This window comes from Centruroides vittatus, unplaced genomic scaffold (assembly GCF_030686945.1).
Source record: "Centruroides vittatus isolate TY-2023 unplaced genomic scaffold, ASM3068694v2 contig_975, whole genome shotgun sequence".
Taxonomy (NCBI): Eukaryota; Metazoa; Arthropoda; class Arachnida; order Scorpiones; family Buthidae; genus Centruroides; species Centruroides vittatus.
This window is the reverse complement of record NW_027122648.1, coordinates 464,957-487,767: the sequence shown is the minus strand read 5'-3', so window position 1 is coordinate 487,767 and position 22,811 is coordinate 464,957. Positions and strand designations below refer to the sequence as shown.

The window sequence follows — 22,811 nt, the reverse complement described above, 5'->3', positions numbered from 1 at the left end:
CTTATTTTAAATAATTTTATAATTCTGAAGACGGCGGTAAAATGAAAGTCGGCCCGAAATGCATATAATATGCAATTAACCAGACAAAATGAAGTAAGAATTCTATTTATTCATTGAATTATTGAGAGTGTCATAAACCTGCAAAGGAAGAATTGCCGAATTTAATATATAATAAAAAATAAGTAAACACAACATTATCGGTTGAAGGCCATCGAGGGCTTAATTAGTAAACTAATTGATAATCTCTAATTATATCATTGAAACGAGACGATGTAAGAGCGATCCTTGTCGTAATTTAGTGTAAAATAATTTTATTAGCATCCATAACCTGTTTATGAATAACTTATGAGATAATATAACTTACTTTAATTATTCATTTTCTCAAAACTACTTCGCTTTCGATAAATTAGCATTCGGAAAGAAAATCTTAGAACAATTCACTTTGACAATTGCCAAAATTATATTATTGGCATTTATTGCTAACGCAACAATAGAGGTTTCTAATCGACGTCATGAGTATGCATGCGCAATTGTCCGGCACAATCTTTGTGGTTTGTTTACGTTTTATTTGTATTTACGCGCGCTTTAGAGTGAGTTCTTGTGTTGTTTATTCGTCACGAATATTCCATGGTGAATTGTTGGGTGTAATGCTCAATCAAGAACAAAAGAACGTCATTTTTAAAAATCCCCGGCATTTGTCATCAAGAACCTCAAACTGAGATTTCACGACGAAGGCAATCTGCATGGCTCTCAAGAATTAACCGGAAATATTTCAATACGTATAAAGTGAATATCAATACAAGAGTTTGAAACATTTCATTTCAAGTGAGAAATAAATCAGATTACTGGTTATCAGTAAATAATTACATACACTTTTGCATGAGTATCATAAAGTGTGTACAAGCCGATTCACTAGTTCACAAATTCTTTGTTAATAAAGACAAAATAAAGTTAAATAATTTTAACAAGCGCAGATTTAGTTTGAATAGATAATGATTGTGTTCTAACTATATTTTTCACCTTTCAATTTGTTTTCTTAGTGTCTGCTTGTAATTACAGTAGAGTCCCGTACAACGCGGGGGATTCGTTACGCATTATAGGAAATCCCGTTATAGAAACCTGCATTATCACACGATTCATGAAAGTTTAAACCTTGGCCTATAAGTTGAAAAAAAACGTATACCTCTGATCGACAAAATTTAAGGGTTGTTGCTTGCTTTATTTGCGCGTTGTATGGGACTCTACTGTAATATACAGTAGAGTTAATATTATAGTGTTAGGCAAGGATAATCACTTAGCAGATGAAGAATTAGAAATGCATTTTGAGCCAGTTATCCTTTCAGTCTAATCTACATAAATAAAAGTATGTATATTTTAAGATAAAACCAATAATTTCCAATGTTCACTTACAGATAGCAAAGTTAGGTTATTTTGGTGAGCAACATTAACGTTTCTTTAACATGCTACGTTTTACAATGTATTTTTTTACATTAGTAACAAATAGTCATTACAGAGTAATCTTTAAGTCGTTTCCGACAAATTCTTATTTATTATTTATATTGTGATGTGCATGCGAAATCAACCGACAAAGGCAAACAAATTACGATAACAATATCTTTTAGCAAGTAATTTATTTCGCGTTTTAATACAGATTCTGATTAGCAGGGCCGGATTTACCAATCCAGGGGCCCTGGGCACAAATTCAGCGGGGGTCCCCCTTTAAGAGTAGGCAAATTTGATGATTTAGAAAATTTACACAAAATACTGTACTTTCAATTAGATTTGAACTAGGAAGTTGTAAATTTCATTTAAAAATAAGGTTATTGTAAACATACGTATATTTTATTGTGTAAAACTAATTATTTTAATTTAACTGAAAAATACCTATGTGAAATTTTTTCCCGAAATTTTCCGATGTTTCATAGGTTTTTTCCCGGGTTTGGTTTTCTTTGCCTGTCACCCTCATGGTTAGGCCACACTAGGCTGTCGCGGTAATAGAAAAAAAAATTATGTTTAAACATAATTTTTTTTTTTAGTTTTGTGGGGGCCCTGGGCACAGGCCCCAAATGCCCTTATGTAAATCCGGCCCTGCTGATCAGGGATTCCAATGTCACGGTAGAATAAGATATTGTACAAATTTACGGCACGAACAATAGATCCTAAAATAAGTCCTAAAAAGATGCTCTTAAAAATTAAATTAAAACTATAATTCTATTGAGCACAAAAGTTTACATTAATTCCTGAATTTGCCAAGTAAAATATTTAAATACTTAAAAATTGCAGCAATAATTTCTTGTAAAAGTTTCTTGTATTGCAGAATATCACAGCAATAATTTAGTAAAATATGGATATATTTTTGTCTTAGTGAAACTGAAAATTCTGCAAGCTGTGTGTATAATTTTAGTGCATACGTAGAAATTTGGAACAAATTTATACTTCCAATTCTCTTAAATGATTGAAAACATGTTTCTTAATATAGAACATTAACATGCTAACATTTTTGTGAACTGTTAACTGAAAGCTATGTGCATGGAAAACAATTAGCCTAACTTTTTCTCATTACACAATTTATAATTACGATAATCGGATGCGAATGTGTAAATAATTTTTTAAAAACTGCATATAACCAACACTTTGGCTTCAAAATGTCATTTCCTCAGACGAACTTAATTCTCTGTGCATTGAATGTAAGTGCTGAGTAGCAAGTCCCATCAAGAAAACAGAAGTATATCAAAAAGTATGATGTAATAAAACTACAGGAATCATTTAGAGACACTAGAACACTCCCATTTCTACAAAATACTTCCATAAACAGAGTGTACACTCTTAATATCAAGTGAAAGAAATGTTTTGCAAGGCCTGAAAAATTTTCAAATTGAACATGTATGAGAAATAATGCTGTCTTGGGGAAATACACATTCAAATAAGTTAAACTAACCATTGTTGTAATCATTTTCCTTATGCTAAAGTTTTGCGTTTGAATATTGTCTGATCTTACACATGTTGAATGATTAATAATTGATGTATTAAACTTAATTAGGTGGAATTTTATGTAAAAGCCCCGGTTTGGATGAGTGGAATTTCTGCAGAATGATGGCTGCCAGGTTACTACATTACATTGTTTTTCTACAGACTGAAGATGGAAGAATTTGTTTCGAGTTGGTCTGTTGCCACTAGGGTTTCTCACACGGGATCTCGGCTTTTTTAACCCGGTAAATCCCGCAAATTTCTTAAAAGATCACTTTTTTCTGTCAGAATACATTTGTATTTATTAACTTTAAGCCTGCTTATTAGTTTTTTAAATTTTTGCTTGTTATGGCATCTCACGGATTGTCAATATTCCATTTGTGGCAGGATTCCGAAAATTCTTTACTTGTCAGAACCTGGAATAATTGCGCCGATGCACGAAGTCTGCAAGTATGAAGTGTTTCTTCATAAGCCTAATTAACGCCAAACGAACTGCCGAATTATTGGCCATAAGCTCCATGCTACTATTAAAGCAGCCGAGGTCGACAAATCAAGAATACTTAAGAGCAATAGTAGTACAGAACTACAATCATAAAAACGAACTAGAAATCTTCCAGGATACAGGTGAAAAAAATACCTAACACCATCGACTATTGGATGCATTATAGACGATTCCACCCAAATCCATTGAATTGGAAAGGGCATTTTCAACAGCGGGACTTTTCATTATTAAAATAACCATATTTGTTTTTTTTTAGTGATCATCATTGGTTTTCAAAATCTTAAAAATTTATTTAAAAAACGAAAATTACCTTTAAGTTAGTTCATTTTTTTTAAATTTTCAACTCAATTTAAAGGTTTTTTTTTTGTAAGCAGTTTCCAACAAACTTTAATAAATTTTTTCTATTTGTGAAAATTTCTACGTAATTCAAAGGTAATTTTAATATATTTGACACGGCATTATGATGATTTTGGAGGTTGCAAAACGTATTAAATTACTTTTAAAAATGAAAAATAATTATGTCATTCGATTTCAAGATATTTTTTTATATTTAAAAAATAATTAATTATATCCCGGGAAACAGTTCACTTTTTCCCCGAAATCCCAAGACAAGCAAAAGACCGGGAAATGAGAAACCCTAGTTGCTACAGATTCTCATTAGCATGCAGTAGTAGTAGTAGTGTTCTTGGGACTAATTTTTTAATACTTGTGAATGATGCTTAAGCATAGTAGAATACATAGGTAGAAAAATACCTTTTTAGACATGAAACTGATATTGTAAAATGAACTAATTTTATTAACAATTCACTTACTTAATAATAAAGTCAAAACAAGGTATTCCAAATTATCCTTCAAAACTTTATTAAATAAATTAATATATTGCAAATCATAATTTAAGCATTATACATCAAAAAATATGTCACACTGTATAAATAACTCATATCAAATATTTTTACTGCATCTCATTAAACTTTCCATAATTCTATATTGACTTTGTTATTGCATTGAATTTTTGCTCCCAGAGCAGTGAGAAGACAGAAATCTCCACAAGACAAGTTTTTGAAATCCACAAGAATATTGTAAAACAGAAAAGCTATTTAAAAAAAATGGATTGGAAAACTTCTCATTAAAAGATTTTACATTATAAATACTATTATATATAACAACCGATTTTAAGACAGTTTCATTTGTGGTGATTCTGGAAGACGACTGTCGCGACTCTTGTTGAATTTTGTTATAAAATTTTCATTAAATTTATCTACATATATATTGACTATACAATTTTTAATTTAAAAATTTACACGATAAATAATTATATATCTTAATATACAACAATTTGTTTTTAATTATGTTTCAAATGACATATATTTTCAAAATATAAGTATTTGAAAGCTCATTTTATATTCTCTAAACTATTCACGTAAAAAAAAATCTATTAAAGCTCATATCTTTACTTATTAGTAAATTTGTACATTTTCTAAAATCACAGAATTTGTTTTTGTTTACTGGAAACAAGGCACTTTAAATTGCATTCTTCAACCAAATTTATGATAATGGCACTGAGTATTCGATGTGTCACTCCAAGATAGTGGCTTTTTGCATAGCTTGAACCCATCTGAAAGAAAAAGTAGTTCTATTAAAATTTTTTGAAAAATTAAAAAATATTTTTAACTAAAATATTCGTTATTAAATGTTTGACTTTTCTGTATCTGAAAAAAGCATTTGACAAAGTACCATATAAACTGATATGGAGAGCACACAATGTACCTGAAGCCTATGTGAAATGGGCTCAAGCTTTTATATCAATCATACCACCAGTGTAGTGAGGGCCCAGCTAGAACTTATTGCCTTTTCCAATAACTGTGAGGATGCATCAGGAATTGGCATTATCACCATTACTGTTCATTCTATGCATGGATACTGTATCAGCAGATATCCAAACACCTCACCCATGGACAATACTTGATGCAGATTATGTTTTCATTGCAGATCAGAATCAAAAAAACCTTGAAAATGAAGCATAAGGCTAGAAAATCATCTGAGCAAAAATGGTTTGCAATTAAACATTCAGAAAACTGAATATTTGGAATGTGGCACACAGACAAATAGAAAAATCCTAATAATGACCAAGAAATTAATAAAATCTATGAAATTTAAATACTTAGGCTCCTTTATCTCATTGAATGATGAAATAACACCAGATATTTGCACACAAATCAATGCTGCCTGGATGAAATGGAGAGGTAACCAGGGTGCTTTGCAATAAAAAGATGCCAATACATCTTAAGGCAAAAATATGTCAGTCATCCAACCAGTATGGGTCAGAATGCTGGCACTACTGGGAACAGTAGTGCCAGCATTCACTGGGAACAGGTGCTGGAAAATGTAGATGAGACAGCTGACCCCTGGCGACGATATTTGTAGAGTTTTCGTCATTGAATTTTCGTCCGATGAAGAAAAATTTTTTAAAAATTAGAATAAAGACTAAGTCTGCCCAAAATGGGATCACCTTTTTTATTTTGTGTTCCAAGACAAACACTTTTCGGCGACTGACCTTCCTTTTTAGGTTACTTGTCGCCGGAAGGTTATTAAAAAGTCCTTTTAAAACACATAAACGTCCAATTAAAATTACAAAAAATTTCTTAAAAAGGAACTGGTGACATAAAACAGACGTCTTGCTTACATCCATCTTGCCTTTTTCTGGGTGTCTTGGCTGCTTTTATCCACTGGGAACAGGAGCTGGAAAATGTAGATGAGACAGCTGACCCCTGGCGACGATATTTGTAGAGTTTTCGTCATTGAATTTTCGTCCGATGGAGAAAAATTTTTTAAAAATTAGAATAAAGACTAAGTCTGCCCAAAATGGGATCACCTTTTTTATTTTGTGTTCCAAGACAAACACTTTTCGGCGACTGACCTTCCTTTTTAGGTTACTTGTCGCCGGAAGGTTATTAAAAAGTCCTTTTAAAACACATAAACATCCAATTAAAATTATCCCATTTTGGGCAGACTTAGTCTTTATTCTAATTTTTAAAAAATTTTTCTCCATCGGACGAAAATTCAATGACGAACTTATGATAATGTAAAGATTCAATAATATGTGATTTCCTGATTAGATACCAATTCTAAAATACAAAATGCTAGTGATAAAAAACATGACTAAGCATATTTCACATACTGGATATGGTGATGCACACCATATGCAAAATGGAATTCAAAGCTGAGGCTGTGTGTGAAGTCAATGTCTGAATGTCTTTACTCTGATGATGAATTAAACAGTCACAAAATAAACAGTTAGGTATTCTGTAGTTATAGTCATTAATAGATACATATAAAAAAACAAATGTGTTTCAAAATTTTCTTACTAAAGTTTGCCTGCTCTCAAGATATTAAACTTGCTATTTCCAGAATCTCCTGTTTTTTTCTACCTTCCAGATAATCAGAAGTTATTCAGTTTTTGAAAATACATACTTTTATTTTATTTTTATTAAATAAAAAGACTTCAAATTGGTTAGAAGTTTCTCTTACTTTTACAGAGATAAAGTTGCACTCAGTTAAACTTAAGTTATTGTATTTTCATTGAATTCATAATCAATCAGACTCAATAGGAGAAGATAAGAGAGACCTTATCTCACTAACTCTCAATACAAGATAATCATTTCTAAAACATATTTATCAGTCTATAAATATTTTATTATATTGCTTACCTTTCAGTAGATGTTGGAGAATCAGTATAAAATATCATGGGTAATTGCCCAGCATGAGTAAGTTGGAATAATAATTCTGCTTCTATATTTTCATATGACTAGAATATAAAAAAATTAAAAATATATAAGAATTTTTAAGCAACACTTAAAAATGTATGCACATGGAAGTTGATAACTAGGTTACAAACATACCAAAACATAAGTTTATATCAAACATCCATTTTTTAACAAAACTTCTATGAAAACATTTAGGAACTTGTTTCGCCATTCTATGAGCTTCTGAAAACATGTTACATAAAAGTCTGTTAGCTGTCAGTCACAACACTACATGTTCCAGAAACCAATTATTATTTGAAAAATAGTTGTTATTTTAAATAAAAAGCTAGTTATCATTCAGTGCAAATCATTCCAGGCAATATGATCATATTTTCAGGTTTTTAAAACCTGAATCTGAATTTTTCAATCTGAAAAGATGATCATAGAACTTTGATCCAGCATTGAGTGATTATCACTTTTTTTGTACTTTTAAAATAATATTTGGGAAGAATGTTTTTCAAATAATAAAAAGATTCTGAACCATATAGTGAAGTGAATGACAGCAAATAGATTATTATACAGCATGTTTTCAGAAGTAAGTTGGAATAATAATTCTGCTTCTATTGGTATAATGTTAGAGCAAGTGCCTACACATTTACAGGAGTTTTGTTGAGAAAGAGAATATTCTATGTTAGAAATTTTTTTGCTTATTTTAGGTAAGTACTTGTAACCTAATTATTGACTTTATTAGTAATATACAATGGAATTTTGAGTAGAAGAGGATTATCACTATGTTTAGAATTATCTATTATGAGTAAGATATCAAGAGCTTATCCATATAAATACATTTAGCCCCTGGAAAAGCTAGAATAAAATGCATTTGAACTATTATTATTGAATCTATCTTGGATGAACAGCATTCTGATTTGAAAATCATTTTTCAAATTTAACAATAGTATTTAAAAAGTACCAAACAGAATTTAACAAAATTTTGAAATATTTTCTGCATTTGTAATTTTTTGATATTTTTCATTTTAATAAAATATAAAATATTTATTATCTTCTTTTATTTTAGTATTATAACTTATTATTATTACTTAGTATTAGGCATGATCATGAAAGTGGAGCAAGTACATAATAATGCAATCCATTATTTGATTAGAAACAGTTTTGTCATGTCTGTATAAAGAAAGCCAACTACTCAGTCAACATATACACATCCAATCTGTGATGTTTACTAGTACAAACTGGTAGCTTTTAGGTCACTGTTTTGGAGGGTTATATATAGCACTAAAACAGAAGACCTAAGACCTAAACAAAAAGGTTAACTTTATTGAAAAAATTGAGTTACCCTTTGAGTAGTCAAGATAACTCTCCAAACTGTCTATAACAAAACAAGAAAATTGTGAGAAAAGTTGTAAGTTAAAGGATTTGAGTAACTTCCAAAAATTTAGAATTACAGGGGCACAAATCAGCAAGCTCCTGAGAGCATACACTCAACATAAGGACAATGGAGATAACTTACTTCTCTTAGACTTGACCATTTTTGATTGAATAGGAACGTCAAGGATAGTCTAACAGAAGATAAAAAAGTAGAGTATGTAACATTCCAATAACTCTTTGAGGCACACGGTTTTAAAGGGGGGAAAAAAACCCTAGTTGCACAGAGCTTTTTCAATATAAAAAAATGGAAAAAACATTCATTTCAATTATTTAACATAAAACATTACTCAAAGTTAGAAGAAAAATAACATTTCAATCAGTCCTTATAGTTTAATATTTTATTTAAATAAAGTCCTTTATTTAAATAAAATATTAAACTGTATGACTATGGGTAACTTCAACTTTACAAGATGGGTTAAAATATATCCTGCCATGCATAAAAAGCTAAGCAAAAGGTGGGACCGTTTTTAACCCACCTAACCCTAAAGAGAAAACAAACAACAAACCTAGTAAAATGGAAATGTATATTGAAAGCACTGTCAGAATCTTAGAAGAGATACTAAAAGAATGCACAGTCTTATCAAAAAAGGCAAAGTTACTACAGCTTTGGCAGAATAACTTTATGTAAATAAGATAGCAAAATTGTTGTGGAAGGAAGCTAGGATTATAGTGCTAAAAAAAAAGGATGTTCCTATCAGGATAGTCAGGAGTTATTAATAGCAGTTGAGAGCAAGTAACAAGACATGAGAGATTGGCTCGACCTGTGGATTTTGATGCTGAGAACAATAATTTCAAAAAGGAGTAGAAAACAAAGGACTCAATAAATCTGGTACAGAGTCATAGGTATAGACACAAAATGATGAAAGCAGCCAACATTTTTGTTGTTTTTGTTTTTCTTGTTTGTTTTGTTGTTGCATATTTGTGATCTCCTGAAAGTTCTACGAATTTAAAAGATGCATGCCTGAACAGTATCATTCTAATCATCTTTCAAAAGCAACATGTGATGTGAAGTAATACTGAAATTAAAATTCAAATGTGTGCTTAAGTTCATATGAGTTTAAAGCTTGTATCTAAAGATGAGTCAAGAAGGCTCAAACACTTTTAATACTTAAAAAATCAGTCTCTATAATGACTAACATTTTTTATATGTATGTAATATGGGTCAAAAGTAAATAAAGATTATAACTTTTTAACATGAAGTACCTGAGTAAAAGTCTCCACTTGAAAACCAAGTAAAGGAATGCTTTCTAAAGCTGCAACATCCTGAAAATAGAAAAATTTATGTAAATTCAAATTTATTTGAATCTTTTGACATTTTAAATCTTCATAGGGCTATTAAATTTTTAGTTTGTCTGTTTACCCAATTATATATCAAATTTCAAAATTTTCAATAATCTAACTGAAAATATATAGTGGTATATATCATTTAACATAAAAGTTAACTCAGTCGTAGAGAAACCGTGTTGTGCTAGATTACTTATTCAAATTGTTAAACACAAGATCGTGTTATTAACTCACTTGGCTTTTGACTCCACCTTTATTTAGTTGACTAAATAAAGGTGGAGTCAAAAGCCAAGTAATTGAGTTAATAACAACGATCTTGTGTTTAACAACTCGAATAAATAAAAGTTAACTGTCATTAATGCTCTTTTCACAGATTTAATTTGAATCTATGAAACTGAAATATAATAAAATACTGTAGAATATTGTTGAAATTTTATTAGATGAAGTATTAAATTAATTTTATTAAATTATTAATCTTTTTATGAATTGAAAATATTTGAAATAATTATTTTTATAAATTTTTATAAAATATAATTTAACACAATTATTTTTATTGATAATGATAAAAATAAAGTCAGCAAAGTAATTCAAAACTGTTGTAATAGTTCAACAAAGCCATTTTATTTTGTAAACATTTTAATTGTATATTTATATTTATATTGTATATTTCTATTAATAACAGAAGAAAAAAACTCTCACCTCACAAGCTTTATATCTGTAGAGAACTTTATCTTTCAAAACAAACCAATAAGGTTTCCAACTTTTACGTTCTCTCTTACGTAAATATCCGCTAATAGTTGAACCCTGATCATTGGCACATACCTTCAATGGCACAATTAAAGTTAAGTTAAATATGAAATAAGACTTAAAAAGACAGTAGTAATCAATTCAAAATTAATATAATTATAATTTTTCAATGTTAAAAAATTGAGTTATTCATTTTTCGTTATTTAACTGAATTATATACCCAAACCAAACAATTTCACAGTCCACATAAAAAGTGTAATTTTAAAAATGTAATAAAATATTTCTAAATTATTATGCTTCTGCATTTGAAAAACTTAAATAAAATAATTCAACAATTTTTATTTTATAAGTAATTGTATACATAAGAAACATAAATCATTATTTTTACCTCTTTCAAAACACTTGGAAGATGCCTTTTAATCTTTTTACCGGCTGCTTTGACATTTCCTTTAAACTGAGCTTTAATTGATGCAAAAGCATGTGAAGAATCACTATCAGTTTCTCCTAGTTCAGAACTGGTTCCTGATTCACCCACTTCTGAGGTTTTCTCAGTTGGTTCCACAGCTTCATATTCTAAATTCATTAAAATGTTAACTGTTTAAAATATGTAATAAATGATATTAAAATAGAAACAACATTCTTAAATTTAAAATTTATCTTAAAAAACAAAAACAATTTAAATATTTAATGAGCCTAGACAGGAATCTTGATGTATCAAAAAAATCTCATCAAATAAATATTTCAATTTAAAAATCTCCAAATAAGATTTCTTAATGTAATGAAACCATAATAAAATACTTTATAAATGTATAACATGTCCAAAGTGATAAGTTACTGTTAATATAATATTAAAATCAAAATTAAATCATCATAAAAAATTTGATTAAATAAATATTATAAAAGAACTTTTAAATGTTGCTTGTGAATACACAGGATGGCTCTAAATCTTTTAGGCTTAATGTTTTATTACAACAGAACAACAAGGTATAAAAATTTTTCTCAAATATCAATCAAATCAGTATTTGAAATCATTTATATTATATGTTTAATACACTTGCCTTCAATTTTAACAAACTTTACACTTCAGAAAGCACACGGAAAAGAGTTAAATGGCCTGCATATTATTCTGAACCCTTAAGATGTTTTCATTGAGATATTTCAAGGATATTTTGTTCCAAACCGAGCTGAAGACTGAGAACATCAGTCATATAGTAAATGCAAAATCTTCACTATTCAAAGAATGATTCTTCAAACATGATGTCAAACTTTGGGATAAGACCAAAAAAGTGAAAATTGAAGTTAAAGGCAAACATATTGAATACAATATAAAATCATAATTTAAATGGCTTCAAATTTGATTTGAATAGTTTTTGAGTAAGATTTATGTATCTTGTCATTCATTTTTTTTTATAAAGTATTAAACGTAGATGGTAGTTTTAGGTGTGTGTGTGTGTGTGTATATATATATATAACTATTCAAATTAACTATTATTTTAAAAAACAAAAACTCAAACCTTTTTGAAGCATTTGAAAACATTCATCACAAACTTTAGCAACCTGAAAGTTTCTATATTGCAAAGGTGCCTTATTTCCTGAACATAGAGAGCAAACAACCTAAATAACATATATATTATATATATATAAAATTAATATTCAAGTAAATTTCCATTCATATAATAAATATAAAAATGCAAATACTTTGACAATGCAAAAACATATAAAAATAAGATTTAAAAATTTTCACTTAATTACATTCAATTATTATTTATTATTTAAATACTCATTATTGATTATCATATTTTAAATAAATTTTATTTCAAGTGCTACATAACAAACGTTTTCCTTTACATTTTAATTATAATGCTTATTAATACTTTATCAATTAAACATCCTCAATTCCAGTATTCAGTAAGAAACCAAACTTGATTTTGAATGCAAAAATGTCAATTATAATCATTAAAATTCTAAAAATGAAATTTTTAGAAACTCCAAAGTAAATAACTGTTTTATTATTTAGTTTGTGAATCATCTGGATCTATAGAACTAACTGAACTAATTGTTTTTAATTTATTATCTATGTATTGAAAAATATATATATACAATAAAATGCTTTAAGTGAAATATTTCAGTAACATTCAGTATTGTTTTGTTATATTTATCATATACAGTAAACTTCCAGAACAACAGTAGTCAAAAAACCAAATCTTCCAGAATCCATCACATTGTATGTTACCAATGTTGCTAGTTTACCAGTACTATAATACCATAGATTCTGTAATAATCACCCCACTGTAAGATTTCTTTTGTGAATATTCAATTCACAAGTATTTTATATTTAATAATAAAATACAATGTCAGTTATACCAATTTTAGAACTTTTACAATTTATAATAAATAAATTGTAAGCATCGAATAAGATTTTTAAATTAGATTACAATTAAAGGTCTTATATAAAGACACAAATCAACAGTGAAACCAGAAAACTGTATAACCCTAACAGCAAATTTTACAGGAGACTGATAAAACAATTTTTTCAAAAGTACACAGTATATGTGTACTTTTGAAAATACATTATGTGAATGAAATTTTCAACTAATTTAAATTAATGGGAAATACGTACTTTATCAGATGGTAAATATTGGTTTCCACCATTAGAAGGCATTAAAATCTTATTTTCAAAAAATAGTAGAATTACATTCTTTTCTGGTTTCAGCAACAAAATGTAATAATTGAAAATAATTTGTTTTTTAAATCATAATTTAGTTATAGAAAGTATACAGTGAAATAATCAATACATGAAATTTAAGAAAAACAAAAATTAAAATGAGATTAAACTGAAGTAATATAAAAGTTATGAAAAAATTAGATATACAATAATTAAAGTAATTGATTAAGATATAAAATTAATTTTATGCCAACTTTCAATTCAATTTCTATAAATTGTGAAGAAAAGACAATTAAATATATTAAGAATATATTTTTTGAATATCAATTTTTGTTTATATTTGCTTTATTGGATTCACTATTTAATACTGTTAGTTGGCTGTCCCCCTCTTTTCTAATATTTTAAAATATATTATGTAATCTATGATCCAAAATTATCATTTTTAAAAGATGAGGTCTGTTCTTCTTAATGCCAAAAACTGTGAAAAACTAAATAAATCTAAGAAAACATACAGCAAAAAATTATACACAAATACATATCTATAAAAATTTAAAGATATATCATAAAAGTATTTATGTTATATCTGTTTCTGAAATATTTCAATTATTAAGCTAGCCATTTTGTAAAAGCCTAGATTACCTTTCCACAGGCACGACAATGGTGACGTCGAAATGTAACAGTAAATTCTCTAGTGCACAACTGACACATTGTCACCCGAGCATCTGGAATCCATACAGGTGCTTGCTTTCCCAACACAAAAGCATTATCTGACTTTTCTCTTTTATCCTGATAAAATAATAGTAAATAAATTATTATAAAACTAATGTTTTTTATCTGTTTTACATTTTAAAAAAATATAGTATTTTAGAAAAATAACAAATGAATAATAGTTTCAAATACAAAAATAATTTTAAAAAACTTCTTAAAACTTTTGAAAATTACTTTTGTATTTGAAATCTCATTAGTTCTTATAAATTAACCACAAGATAGTAAAACTATTAACATAATACTGTGAGAGTCCGAATCGAGCAACAAAACAAAGATTTTAAAATTCTATTCTTTCATATTATTTTCTCCATTTTTCTTTGTTCTTTGTACAAATTTTGACATCAGAAACCAAATTCAGAACCAAAAGTCAAAATTTCTCCAGAGTATGACTGTATTTCCTCTCCCCTCGAAACTGGGTCAGGGGGAAACTAAGAACAAAATTCGCTAATTGGCGAGAAAAGTAACATGACAAGATGAAATAAAAAGAAGGGGTGAGAGGACAGAGGAGTCGTTCATGGTTCCTGCCTCAAACTGAACTCGAAAGCCTACGAGTCCCTCTGATGTCACTCCGCCGCCGACGATTCGATTCTCAACGCCATACACTCCATCTGCTCCACTGACGATCCCTTGACGAGGTATGATGACTGATACTATGTAAGCTCTCTCTCGAGTTAGTAACCCCCATATTAGTATGTAAGGCCTATCAATGTTAGCATTTGTAACCATTCTCTCTTGTTTAGTAATAAATTCTGTTTGTTGTTTAACTGGTGTCATTTGTTCAAATACCGCCTCTGTCTTATCAATGAGCCCACTCTCCTCCTCCACTCAACCTGTCAACCTGACAAGCACTCAATTCCAGACCGGACTGCCATCCTTGACTGTGGGCAGGTTTTACTGACCTGTTAACCGAGAAAAAGGAGGTATGACTCTGTCCAACCTCCTGGTGATCCCACAATACAGTACAAAAATTTTCTAATGTATCTGCACATGAATTACAGTGGAAACTTGATGGGACCAGAGATCATTCAGATAAATATAATTTCATATAATCCAGAAAGTCATTTGTTTTTGTGTGTTGGATACAAGCACTATGTAATTAAAAATTTTATGAACTATAAATACTGTAATACAATTATTGTATTTAAAGGTAAATTAATTTACTCAAATGTACTTCTAATGTAATGTTGCATATGTATATTGCTACAATCAACTGTTAACAGTAATTTCCAGTTACATGTTCAGTCTTTGTGGTATAAACAATGTGCAATAGTACTGTACATATTCTGTTTTTTTTTTTTTTTATTTACTTTTTATTCTTGCAATTTTGAATTTAGTAGCTTCTGTTATCAAGAAGTGAAGATGTGTCAAAATGACATCGTTTTTCTACATGTAACAAGCATATATCATTAAGTATATTAAATTTTATTAATATTTTTCAAAACTATTAATATTTAATCAAATTGTTAAGGAAATTTTCTAGGCACTGAATACCTGAAATTAACATTATTACTGTAATATATGTTTATTACTGTTAGCAAATTTGCCGATGAAATAGACAAATAAAAATGTGTGTTTTTATTTCATAACTAATGAAAACAGAGTGTATAGGTGGTCAGAAACTTTGACTATCCTATGGTTAACATAGCATTTAAATAACTTTAATAGTCACATATTAATTAAAATATATTTAAAAACAATTTAATATAGTATATTTGAGTTGTATCAAATCATTTCTTTCCAGATTTTACTGGAAAGAAATGATATGACACCACTCAAAAAAAAAAAAAAAAAAAAAGACTTAAATACTTCAATGAAAAACTATTAGTTAAAGTTAACTTATTATGTAATCTACAATTCTGATATTGATTACTAATATGTAGTTATAAAAAGACCAAAATATATCCAATATCATGATCATAGATCTCTAGTTAATTTTTACTGAACATATATAAGCACACTAAATCTTTGCCAAAATTTCAGATGCTACTTCTCAAATAAAATACCTTCTGTAACATAGCTGTCGTAAAGGTGCTCCGTTTAGAAGCATTTTCTTCAATGGCTTTATTCAATGCATCAACCCATTCTTGACGTTCTTGTAAAGATCTGCAATTATTTTGTAATTTGTTTTAATTTAAAAGCTTTTTATAAATATTTGAGAAAATTTATTTTTTAACATACAAAAACAAAGATATAGGAAAAGCCTACTTATCTAAACTAAAGACAGAATAATAATACATTTTGTAATCACAGATCTTAAACTTAACTCTGATATTTGATTATCATCTCAATTTTAATCAATACTGAGAAGATATAGGTTTTCTATGTCTTTTAAAGTAATTGATAAATTTAAGTCTGAAATATATAATACAATATAGTATTGAATAATGATTGAGAAACTAATAGTTACAAACAATTGTACATACATGTAAAAAAAAATATTTACATAACAGTAGTATATATTTGAGAGACTCTGGGATAGCACGTTCTGATTATTAATGGTACACGGTTATTTGTTATTTCTTTTCATGTCTAATTTTAAAGAAAAAAAATATATTAAAATATTTAAAACTGTTATATAATATTTTTGTCGACAGATGGCACCACAATGATCTCTTGTATAAATATTAGATCTCTTATATGAAAATTTAAATATATAACAGTTAAAAAAATGTTCTCTTAAATAAATATATATCAGTTAAAATAGTTGTTTTATTCCAAAAACATTTGTTCAAATCATGCAGAAAGGTATAACCAAAGGGGCATCAAAAATGGGCGTGGTTTCGATGTATATGAGAGTTTTTGGGATACAAATGATCTCAGAATCACTGGAGCAATTTTACAATTATACTAGAATCCATCATATTTTTGCCCCTGCTCAACATCTTTCCCTCAAAATCATGAAAGTCTCTGGAATAAAAGTTATAAAATGTTAAACTTTTAACAAATTATCCCAGAGTATCTCAAATATATACTGCTCATAACTCATGTAAAGTACAGTACATTTTGTAGTTGACTATAATATCTTTAGATATAATGGAAAAAAAAATTAGTATCATCAGATCATATTTATCCATTAGTCTGTTATACTGAAAGTCAATAGTACAAAAATAATGAAATATTCATAATAAAAATATTATTGTTGATAATATGTAAGATTTAGCATTTATTGTTTCATATTTTGATTAAATGATTAAGATTTTCATATATACAAATACACTGGACGACAAAAAAAATAACGCACTATGAAGGACTTGTTGGATTTGAATAAAAATTGGTGTGTGAAATCGTCATAGCTAGACAGGTATATGATTGCAACCATAAAGCAAAAACATACTTTATTGTGCAGTAATGTTCAATACAGTACAGGCACTAATATCCCGTTGAGCCACCTCTAGCGCAGATACAAGCTGTGATACGCCTTGGCATGGAGGCATAAAGGTTGTGTATAATGTTCTGTGGCATATCTGTCCACGCATGATGCAACTGAGACTCAAGATGTGTCAGATCCCGTGGCTGTTGCAGCTGGCATCCCAGGTAGTCCCATACATGTTTGATTAACGATAAATCTGGAGACCGCGCAGGCCAAGGAAGTGTGGCAATGTTATGTAGGCATGCTTGGGAGACTGCTGCGGTGTGTGGCTGGGCATTATCCTGCTGGAATATGCCTGTTGGAAGCCCTGCCATGAGGGGCAACACATGTGGCCAGAGGATGTATTGCACATATCGTTGGGCTGTGAGGGTAGTACGCATGACAACTAGAGGTGTCCTACTGTCATATGTTACGGCTCCCCATACCATAACACCGGGGGTTGGGCCCGTGTGCCCCTCCACAGTATAGGCTGGGTTGACGCCTTGACCAGCGAGCCGCCATACCCTCACACGGCCATCGTGAACCCCCAAACAACAGCGGGATTCATTGCTGAAGACAATACGCTGCCGGTCGGTAGCTGTCCATGATTGTCATGCAAGACACCACTGCAGACAGAGGCATTGGTTGGTGGCTGTTAATGGTAGAACACATACTGGGCATTGGGAGACCAATCCACCTTCTACTAAGTGCCTGGAAATGATGCAGCTGGATACATGGTTCCGTAACGCAGGTGCTACTGCTGCGTGAATGGTAGACGACAAAGCTGTAGACGCTGTCCGTGCTTGATATACAATGAGACGATCCTCCCGCTTGGTGGTCTGTCGATAGCGTCTGGAGCCTGTTTGCCATTCATGCGTACCCCTACGTACCCACTGCACATAACACATCCTAACAGTTCCATCAGAACGGTTCAGATGGTGGCCAATCTGGCAGTATGACAATCCTCTTCCTCTCAATCCAACAACGTGACCTCTCTCAAACTCACTTAACTGAGTGTAAGGCCGTTGAATGTGTCGTAGAGGCATGTCTATCACTCAATGAAGTCATAACCATCAACACAAGCGCAGGATATATACACAAGTCATCACAGCGTGCACCTTTATACCAGACAGAGAAAGCACTTTTCTACCCTCTGGTGGTGATACAACACAAGAACCTGATCCTGAAAGCTAATCATTTACATATCTAGCTATGATGATGCAACATACTAATTTTTATTCAAATCCAACAAGTCCTTCATGGTGCGTTATTTTTTTTGTCGTCCAGTGTATACAAACATGATTCAAATTCATCAATAAAGACAAAATTAATCTTAGAATAATCATTCCTCTTTTAATTAAAATTTTTTAAAAAATCAGCAAAAGTATGTTTCAACAGAATCACAAATTAAAATTAAATTTATAAAATCATTGACGTATTTTTACTAAAAAATATGTAAATCTGTTAACTAAAGTAGTAGTATTTTTTTCCAATAGCACACAATTTGGAAACTTATTAATACAGATAAAATAAACCAATGTAATATCATAGGACAAGTTTCTTTTCATCCAAACAAGATTGGTTATTATATCCATTGGATTTGCTTGAATATTGAATGATTGCAAAAATTTTACATATTTGCTATGTTATTTATTCAGTTCTATTTGAATAATGATATGCCAGATATATTAAAAATGCAGGAAAATGTTTATCTGAAATAATACAGTAATATAAATCACCTCATTAACCTTAGTTTCATTTCCAGTAATATCTTAAAAATGACAAACATTTTCAAACGGCTTGACTGTCCAGCTTCAGATCAGTTGTGTGTGTTCAATTTAGAATGCTAGTTCTATCACATTCTACATTTGATTTGAATTCAAATATTTTTGCAATTTACAAATTTAAATTTACCTAATTAAATTTTACAAGTAATGTATACTAATTAATTTTTATATTAACATCCTATGGGTTAATTGAAGTTATTATAATAATCTTTTGTTGGGGTTATTGAATTGTCAAAAGCTTTCCAAGCATATGATAACAAATCTGCATCTCTTATGTTAATGCACTTTATCTTCAAAGCTGTATTATATTTCTAATATCTCTAAAAATTTTCTTCTCTAATAAGACACTTTTTAATCAATGTTGCTTGCTCTAATTTAGCTTCAATTCCTAGCTCCGAGGCATATATGAATAGCATTGTTTTTCTTTTTCAATATCATATTTGTGTTTTTTACCCTGCTTTAAAAGATCTATTTATGAGCACCTTTTCTCCATTGCATGTAATTTCTTTGTATATTGGTTTCAGCTTCTTGTCATATTCCACCACTATGTTTTTAGACTCAACTGGGGTATGTTTTCTGTCTTGAGATGATATTTTGTCATATATATAATTTTGTGCTAATCATTCTATAAGTTTTCTTGAGTACCCATGTGCTATTGCTCTTCTCTTTATCTGTTTAAATTCTATAATTGTACCCTTTATACTGGTGCAATGGGTAAACACCCACCTAATTAACAGTCTAAAGGGAACTACTTCATATCTAAATGGATCATTCAAATGAGCTGGAATAAATAAAAAAATGTATTCTGGTTTATAATACATATTGATTATTATAATAACTTCAATTAACCCATAGAACATTAATATAAAAATTAAATAGAATACATTAGTTGTAAAATTTAATTAGGTAAATTGCAGAAATATTTGAAGTTTGAATTCAAATCGAATGTGAAAGGCAATAGAACAAACATTCTAAATGGAACACACATAACTGACCTGAAGCTGGACAGTCAAGCTGTTTGAAAATGTTTGTTGTTTTTAAGATATTACTGGAAATGAAACTAAGGTTAATGAGGTGATTTATAACTACACTTTTCCAGTTTAGATTTGTTTCTCTTTAAGTAATACAGTGATATCTCTGTACTTGAACTGCTCCAAACTCAAACAATTTGGTATTCAAACTCAAGTTCATGGGGCAGGAAAATCACTTTGTACTTGACTAAACAAACACAACCTACTAGAACAATTTTTTTCATTTTAATTTTGTCATCCATAAAGATTTTCTATGATAAAAATGAGTAACTAATTTAAAAATAAAATGAAACCCTAGAATTGCCTATCTTTGTTAGACAAAATTATACTCATCCAGTTTGCTTTTTTCCTCTTAACATATGTGAAATCCAATAATCACATTTTGTAACCATTCCAAGTGGATAAAGTGTTTCAACAATGCATGTCTACTATACATTAAGGATTTGTTGTAAGTTCACAAGTTTCATTTGTTGAATTTAACAATTTATTCCTGCATTTTTTCTTCATTGACAGCTTTTGGTGTCCTTCCATTGTGTATCCTTTTGTTCAGAATTTCCAAAATGGAATGTTTAAAACCACATTTGACACGTTTGAAGTTTAGGAGCATCTTCCCCATACACATTATAATCTTTTTTATGGTTTGTATGGCATTATATTCTTTCAGAAACTTATAAAGCATAATATGCCTGATATGCATTTTATCAGAGACATTTCAGATTGATTTTACTCAAACAAAATACAAAGTTCAAAATAAGCTTCTAAACAAAGATTACTATTTTACATTAGCAATAATGTGTTAAATTTCAGAACTGTTATAATTAAATCATACATCTGTATTAAGTAATGACAGCTGATAAAATTACTAAAAACTTTCTGTTCAACCCAATAACATTAATAGGAAAATTTTGCTACTCTGTATTATGTATTGGTATTTTTTGTTTTTATTGGTGCATGTTAGACTTGTTAAATTTGTGTTAAATTCTAGTTTAAATGCTTTTATTTCTGGTAATTTTGAAGGAACTGGAATAGATTAATCTAATTTACATTACTCCTTATGAGAAAAATTCATTTGGTGCTCATACAGCCTTCTGGAATAAATTCAGTTCAAGTACCAAGATATCACTGTATTTCTTAACATTTATGTTAAGAGTTTTGGTCCTAAACTTTAATTATAAGCAGCTATTTTTATATAGATGAAAAATATATACTATAGTTAAAAAATGACATATAACTAAGTTGATTTACCATAGAAGTTCTTAATCTTTCTATGATCTATGAAATATTTATTTCCCTTTTGAATCATATTCCACAGTTTAAAAATAATTGCTTTAACAAAAATAATTTTGTAACAAATTATTTATGTATAATAAAAATAATTATAATTTGTTGTTATATATATAGTACATAAACAAAATGCATTTCTCCATAAAACTATATTTAAACTTAAATAGATTCTCACAGACAAAACGATTTATTACATATTTATAAAAACATTTATGTTCTTTTAGAACATAGTATTTTTATGTAATTTAGTTATGTAAAAAGAAGTAATTTGCAAAAATATAACTTATTTTTTTTAGGAAAATCAATATTAACAACAAATTATAGTTAATATAATGAATTTTTAATATCTAATAAGAAAATTCTTAAATTCAGACATTAAAAATTTATTGCTTTCTATTACATAAAAAAATAACTGTTTCACACAATCTGTAACTGATAAGTAACTTTTAAATCAGGCAATGGATTATTCCATATATAATTCATAATTAGCTGGGTATTGTATTTTAAGATATAATAATAAATTTTTTTTCCACTTAAAATGATCTGGTTTCTTATTGAACTAACAGACTTTACAACAAAATAGATCCTTTATTTTGAAATAAAAAAAAATACATCTTTAATCCATACTGGAAAATTTTTTAATGAACATTTATAACAATGATACCCAGCAGGTAAGAAAGAATTATTTTATGTTCAAACTTTAGAAAAATTAAACAATTTGTTGTTAATATTAATGTTATCAAAAAAGTAAATTATACTTTTGCAAATTGTCAAATTTAATTGTCTATTTAGACCTTGTTTATTAATAGGACTTATTGACAGTAACTTAACTAGGACTTAAAAAGTAAAGACATAGTGGTAAAAAGAATTAATGTCCAATTTAAATTTATGACATGCTTAAGTCAAATAAAATTTAAAATTTACTGACCTAGCAGCCAGTGTAAATGATCTTGTAACACTTATAATGCTAAATTCATTTTTATAGTCTTGATGCTGAGGAATGCTAACTTTCATTCCTGTTAAGGGCAATTCATAATTCACTTTATACAAGCCTTGTTGCATGCAGATGAGATAAAAAAGTGAATCATTGAACTAAAAATAAACAAAAATTACAATATATATGTGAATAAACAAAAAAATTAAAAAAAATCAAAAAATAAAACTTGATTCAAATATAAAACAAGTTAAAATTAATTATTATTAAGAAAAAATACATACATAATTGTTATATCAGTTATATC

General features: G+C 28.9%; 1 protein-coding gene across 2 annotated transcripts in view; it reads right to left on the bottom strand.

Moving 5' to 3' along the window:
• Positions 1-4,306: 4,306 nt before the first annotated feature.
• LOC136985681 (uncharacterized) overlaps positions 4,307-22,811 on the bottom strand; it is a 73,354-nt gene continuing 54,849 nt past the window's right edge. For both annotated transcript variants that reach the window (XM_067283009.1, XM_067283010.1), the window contains 9 exons: positions 22,499-22,662; positions 16,123-16,222; positions 13,991-14,137; positions 12,201-12,300; positions 11,075-11,259; positions 10,639-10,761; positions 9,859-9,918; positions 7,177-7,274; positions 4,307-5,084 (listed from right to left, as the gene is read on the bottom strand). In XM_067283009.1, coding sequence (XP_067139110.1) covers positions 5,045-5,084; positions 7,177-7,274; positions 9,859-9,918; positions 10,639-10,761; positions 11,075-11,259; positions 12,201-12,300; positions 13,991-14,137; positions 16,123-16,222; positions 22,499-22,662 — 1,017 coding nt within the window. In that variant the 3' untranslated portion in view covers positions 4,307-5,044. The remainder of the gene's footprint in view (positions 5,085-7,176; positions 7,275-9,858; positions 9,919-10,638; positions 10,762-11,074; positions 11,260-12,200; positions 12,301-13,990; positions 14,138-16,122; positions 16,223-22,498; positions 22,663-22,811) is intronic.